Raw genomic sequence first — 6,000 nt, 5'->3', positions numbered from 1 at the left:
GAAAATGAAATGCTTTGATTAAAAAAAAAAATATTTGTTTGATATATATACACATATAGGTATATGTGTGTATATATTTATATATATATTTATACATATATATATATATTTATAGCAGTAGTTCACTCAAGGTTTCAGTCTCTTCTGACATTTACAAAACTCAGGTCAGCGAATTATCCAGAGAGCGAGAGGATCCGGAGAGGTCCGTGTTTCTTCATATTTTATTCATTCCTTAAAATTTTGTTTTTCTTGAATTTTTTTTTAAAAGTTTTCATCTATTTTTGTTTTTTTCTTCGCACAACCGTCACGTGGAATGAAATAAGTCTGGAGCGTCCCGTCCGGAGGACGCCGCAATAAAAGACCAACCATCCGAAAAAGGCAAAGTCATTCCTTAGCTTATAGCAGCTCCGAGTTCTGTTGGTCAAGTGCAAGTATCATAGACTCGATTCCTTGGGTGGGAAGTCCACGTTTGTTACCATGGTGACCACTGTTACAATGTCCTCGGTGGTGATGATATTTGTAAGTCTTTGCATCTGGATAATTCGCTCCTCCACGCAGCCCGCCGATAACCGCGCTTCTGCGTCGTGATCCCAGCACTCTTCTATCGTCTCGCAGAGCATCGCCAGCCCCTAGAGAGATGGGAAGATATTCAGAGGCAGGAGGGCACCGGGTCCACACCAGATATGTCATAATGGCAGTCTACAGCGGAGATCTACACCAATAGAGGGCATACGGTCTCAGGAGAGACACAGATGGACTACAGCAACTCCTCGAGAGACACAAGCGCATGGCTGGACAACAGCGAGTCCTCGAGAGACAAGCACATGGCTGGACTACAGCGAGTCCTCGAGAGACACAAGCGCATGGCTGGACTACAGCGAGTCCTCGAGAGACACAAGCGCATGGCTGGACTACAGCGAGTCCTCGAGAGACACAAGCACATGGCTGGACTACAGCGAGTCCTCGAGAGACACAAGCGCATGGCTGGACTACAGCGAGTCCTCGAGAGACACAAGCGCATGGCTGGACTACAGCGAGTCCTCGAGAGACAAGCCCATGGCTGGACTACAGCGAGTCCTCGAGAGACAAGCACATGGCTGGACTACAGCGAGTCCTCGAGAGACAAGCACATGGCTGGACTACAGCGAGTCCTCGAGAGACACAAGCACATGGCTGGACTACAGCGAGTCCTCGAGAGACAAGCACATGGCTGGACTACAGCGAGTCCTCAAGAGACAAGCACATGGCTGGACTACAGCGAGTCCTCGAGAGACACAAGCGCATGGCTGGACTACAGCGAGTCCTCGAGAGACAAGCCCATGGCTGGACTACAGCGAGTCCTCGAGAGACAAGCACATGGCTGGACTACAGCGAGTCCTCGAGAGACAAGCACATGGCTGGACTACAGCGAGTCCTCGAGAGACACAAGCACATGGCTGGACTACAGCGAGTCCTCGAGAGACAAGCACATGGCTGGACTACAGCGAGTCCTCGAGAGACAAGCACATGGCTGGACTACAGCGAGTCCTCGAGAGACACAAGCACATGGCTGGACTACAGCGAGTCCTCGAGAGACAAGCACATGGCTGGACTACAGCGAGTCCTCAAGAGACAAGCACATGGCTGGACTACAGCGAGTCCTCGAGAGACACAAGCGCATGGCTGGACTACAGCGAGTCCTCGAGAGACAAGCCCATGGCTGGACTACAGCGAGTCCTCGAGAGACAAGCACATGGCTGGACTACAGCGAGTCCTCGAGAGACAAGCACATGGCTGGACTACAGCGAGTCCTCGAGAGACACAAGCACATGGCTGGACTACAGCGAGTCCTCGAGAGACAAGCACATGGCTGGACTACAGCGAGTCCTGGAGAGACACAAGCAAATGGCTGGACTACAGCGAGTCCTCAAGAGACAAGCACATGGCTGGACTACAGCGAGTCCTCAAGAGACAAGCGCATGGCTGGACTACGGCGAGACCCCGAGAGACAAGCGCATGGCTGGACTACGGCGAGACCCCGAGAGACAAGCACATGGCTGGACAACAGCGAGTCCTCGAGAGACAAGCACATGGCTGGACTACAGCGAGTCCTCGAGAGACAAGCACATGGCTGGACTACAGCGAGTCCTTAGGGGAGACAAGCGCATGGCTGGACTACAGCGAGTCCTCAGGGGAGACAAGCACATGGCTGGACTACAGCGAGTCCTCGAGAGACAAGCGCATGGCTGGACTACGGCGAGTCCTCGAGAGACAAGCACATGGCTGAACTACAGCGAGTTCTCGAGAGACACAAGCGCATGGCTGGACTACAGCGAGTCCTCGAGAGACACAAGCACATGGCTGGACTACAGCGAGTCCTCGAGAGACACAAGCACAGTGCTGGACTACGGCGAGACCCCGAGAGACAAGCGCATGGCTGGACTACGGCGAGACCCCGAGAGACAAGCGCATGGCTGGACTACAGCGAGTCCTCAGGGGAGACAAGCACATGGCTGGACTACAGCGAGTCCTCAGGGGAGACAAGCACATGGCTGGACTACAGCGAGTCCTCAGGGGAGACAAGCACATGGCTGGACTACAGCGAGTCCTCAGGGGAGACAAGCACATGGCTGGACTACAGCGAGTCCTCAGGGGAGACAAGCACATGGCTGGACTACAGCGAGTCCTCAGGGGAGACAAGCACATGGCTGGACTACAGCGAGTCCTCAGGGGAGACAAGCACATGGCTGGACCACAGCGAGTCCTCAGGGGAGACAAGCACATGGCTGGACTACAGCGAGTCCTCAGGGGAGACAAGCACATGGCTGGACCACAGCGAGTCCTCAGGGGAGACAAGCACATGGCTGGACTACAGCGAGTCCTCAGGGGAGACAAGCACATGGCTGGACTACAGCGAGTCCTCAGGGGAGACAAGCACATGGCTGGACTACAGCGAGTCCTCAGGGGAAACAAGCACATGGCCGGACTACAGAGTCCTTGAGGGAGACAAGCGCATGGCCGGACTACAGAGTACTTGAGGGAAACAAGCGCACGTCTGGACTACAGAAAGTCCTCGGGTGAGAAACAAGAGCGCGGTGGAACTACGAGTCTTCAGGAGAGACATGAGCACAGCTGGACTACAGCGAGCCATCAGGGGAGAAACAAGCAAATGAAGGGACTACGAGTCTTCAGGAGAGACAAGTGGACAGCTGATCTATAGCGAGCCCTTGGGGGAGACAAGTGCATGGCTAGAGTAGAGCGAGTCCTCGGGAAACAAGAGCACAACTGGATTACAGAGAGTCATTAGATGAGCAGGTATAGATAAAAGGATGGAAAAGCAGGTATAGCCACTTCCCACATGGCAGATTTGTAACAGAGAATCCTATGACTGCCCCATACATCTGAATTATGGTTGTAGAAATAACCAGATTCCCATTATTGGAATTACATTTCCACATCTGGTCACTCACGGTAGGGTCATACTTACTGCGTGTTTCTGCCAACATTCCCTTAAAATGGGCCTTTTCTTTTTATGTACAACCACCTCCTGCATGTCCTCCAAAGACGGGTGCTGCCCAATCTCCTCTTCAAACGGCAACATGTACTCGTCCACTGGACCTACGGCGAGATTACAGAATGTGCAAGATTCATTGTGGAAGAAAAACCCTTGGTCCAGACTGGATCCATTGTTACAAGTCACCAGCATTGAGATGTACGAGTAGAGACGAGAAATCTGCCATCTTAAAAGACAAAATATACGAAAGGCTGCAGACATCTTGTTTTTTTGGCAATTACATTATTAATGAGAGACTGAACAGCTCCCTTAATGCTGGAATAGCAGTAAAACATAAGCGCGGATGCCCAGGTCCGTGTACTCACCATCAGACGCCGTGCACCGCGACGCCAGTTCCCAAAGAACTAAGCCGAATGCATACATGTCTATCCTCAAGAAGGCGTCTCTCTGGAAATTTATAGCGCCCTCCAGCACCTCCGGAGCCATATACCTTCTAGTGCCCACCTAGGAAAAGAAAAACGCCAGATAGGAAAGGCGGCCATCTAACCACAAGCAGGGGGTCTCATATTTCATAGATTTCACCCCGACACCTACCTGGCCATGAGTATCACCAGCTGATTTACCAGCTTCAAACTTCAATGCGAGGCCGAAGTCCGCGATACACGCCGTCAGGTTGTTTTTCAGGAGTATATTTTTGCTCTTGATATCCCTTCAAGATGAAATGTACAATACGGTGATTAGAACGGGACCCTCGGGACAAGGTGGCGCCGCAACACACAACATGAAGACGATGGAGCACGTACCTGTGGGCTATGGCGGGTTTATGTCCGTCCTTCAGGCCTGGGATATCTTCATGAAGGTACGCCAGACCTCGGGCCATGGTCTCCGCAATGTGGTAGAGTTCGTTCCACGTGACCACGTTCGCCTTCAGAAAGTCTGTGAGTGAACCCTTTTGGGGAAGGAAATAAGCATGGTTACTTTAACATGTTAAAAAGGGTTGGCCGCCTTTGGGCGGACATTTTCAATTTTTCATCAATGCAAACCTTTGGGTTTAAAAATCGTTTTATAAATACGGTTTCATTAAAAAACATTGCACCACCGCCTTCTGTTGCATGATGCACAATGAGTTAACTGAGAATCTGTCAGAGCGCACTAAGAGTTTTTAATTCTTTGATTTGTGTTTTTCTGATCAGATTTACAACCATTCACACTTATAACTACATCCTGTACCGAATATACCAACTATGTAGACACTTAGGGAGTGACACAAGTAAGATAAATGCAGGCCCCAGAAAACTGTACTTTGGGAGATTGGACCCAACGGGGGCACGTTAATACAGAGAGGCCTTCATTAGCCACACTGACAACAAATAATCTACGCAAGACCCAAATCATTCAATAATGAACATCCCACTGTTGCCAATGGGACCTGTGTAATGCTTTATTTCCCCCCGAGGTGGCGCTACTAGATATGCCAGTGGGCGTCCAACCATCAACACTTAGCACAAAGCTACGTAGTGCGCACAGGCCTTTCGGCTTGTGGATGATCCCTTTAAGGGCCAACGCGCACGCACAGCTTAGATCTGGCTAGAGAGTGTGAATGTGCAGCGTGGACCCCGTCACCATTTACCTTGTCGTGAAAAGCAGATATGAGCCACAGATCGGTGTCCAGGTTGGTGCCGCGCTTCTCTGCACCGATGAACTGCAGGATGTTCTCGTGCTTCATGCCGGGCAGGCTGTACACTTCATACTCGTTTTGCCAAGATAGCTTGTCCTGAAGTGGCGACAGTACGAAGGGTTAACACGTAGGAGCGGACGTCTTCTGACAGGTCAGGCTTAATGTAGGAACACGGCGTCCCGTAGGAACACGGCGTCCCGTAGGAACACGGCGTCCCGTAGGAACACGGCGTCCCGTAGGAACACGGCGTCCCGTAGGAACACGGCGTCCCGTAGGAACACGGCGTCCCGTAGGAACACGGCGTCCCGTAGGAACACGGCGTCCCGTAGGAACACGGCGTCCCGTAGGAACACGGCGTCCGGCACTTACCTGAATGGGGAATATCTTGACGGCCACCAGTTCGTTCAGTAACTGGGCTTTCCACACGCAGCCGAACCTCCCTCGAGCTTTCACCTCCAACAGCTGCAGAGGCTTCAGCCCCAGCAGAGGCGATGGTGGCGGGGGGCCGGGGTCCTGCAAGAGACACAACCAGTCACCATTGTGTTGGACGGCGGCCGCAGCCAGCGCTGGACATGCACGCGATCGATCCGCTCTGATCCTCACCACAATGCAGTGCTCTATGGCCAAAGATCACTTTCACCCAAAATGCAAAAACATCCCACCCCAAATAAATGGACCGGAGAAAACCCCAAATAAACTGACCGCAGAGCTCAGCACCAAGTTGTTAAAAACTTTTAAATTAACCATTTAATGGATGCACAAAACACCAATAAGACCACGGCTGTGGTGGCCGCCACTATCCCACACCTCCACAGTAGAGATAATCGAT

At 51.7% G+C, this 6,000-nt stretch overlaps 1 protein-coding gene across 2 annotated transcripts in view; it reads right to left on the bottom strand.

Moving 5' to 3' along the window:
* Positions 1-263: 263 nt before the first annotated feature.
* ACVR2A (activin A receptor type 2A) overlaps positions 264-6,000 on the bottom strand; it is a 57,163-nt gene continuing 51,426 nt past the window's right edge. For both annotated transcript variants that reach the window (XM_069732888.1, XM_069732889.1), the window contains 7 exons: positions 5,541-5,684; positions 5,124-5,267; positions 4,297-4,442; positions 4,088-4,202; positions 3,859-3,997; positions 3,467-3,597; positions 264-629 (listed from right to left, as the gene is read on the bottom strand). In XM_069732888.1, the coding sequence (XP_069588989.1) occupies positions 435-629; positions 3,467-3,597; positions 3,859-3,997; positions 4,088-4,202; positions 4,297-4,442; positions 5,124-5,267; positions 5,541-5,684 (1,014 nt within the window). In that variant the 3' untranslated portion in view covers positions 264-434. The remainder of the gene's footprint in view (positions 630-3,466; positions 3,598-3,858; positions 3,998-4,087; positions 4,203-4,296; positions 4,443-5,123; positions 5,268-5,540; positions 5,685-6,000) is intronic.

The sequence above is a fragment of the Ranitomeya imitator genome, chromosome 7 (genome assembly GCF_032444005.1).
Source record: "Ranitomeya imitator isolate aRanImi1 chromosome 7, aRanImi1.pri, whole genome shotgun sequence".
Taxonomy (NCBI): domain Eukaryota; kingdom Metazoa; phylum Chordata; class Amphibia; order Anura; family Dendrobatidae; genus Ranitomeya; species Ranitomeya imitator.
Note: the sequence above shows the minus strand (reverse complement) of the source record. Positions and strands in the feature narration are given on the sequence as shown.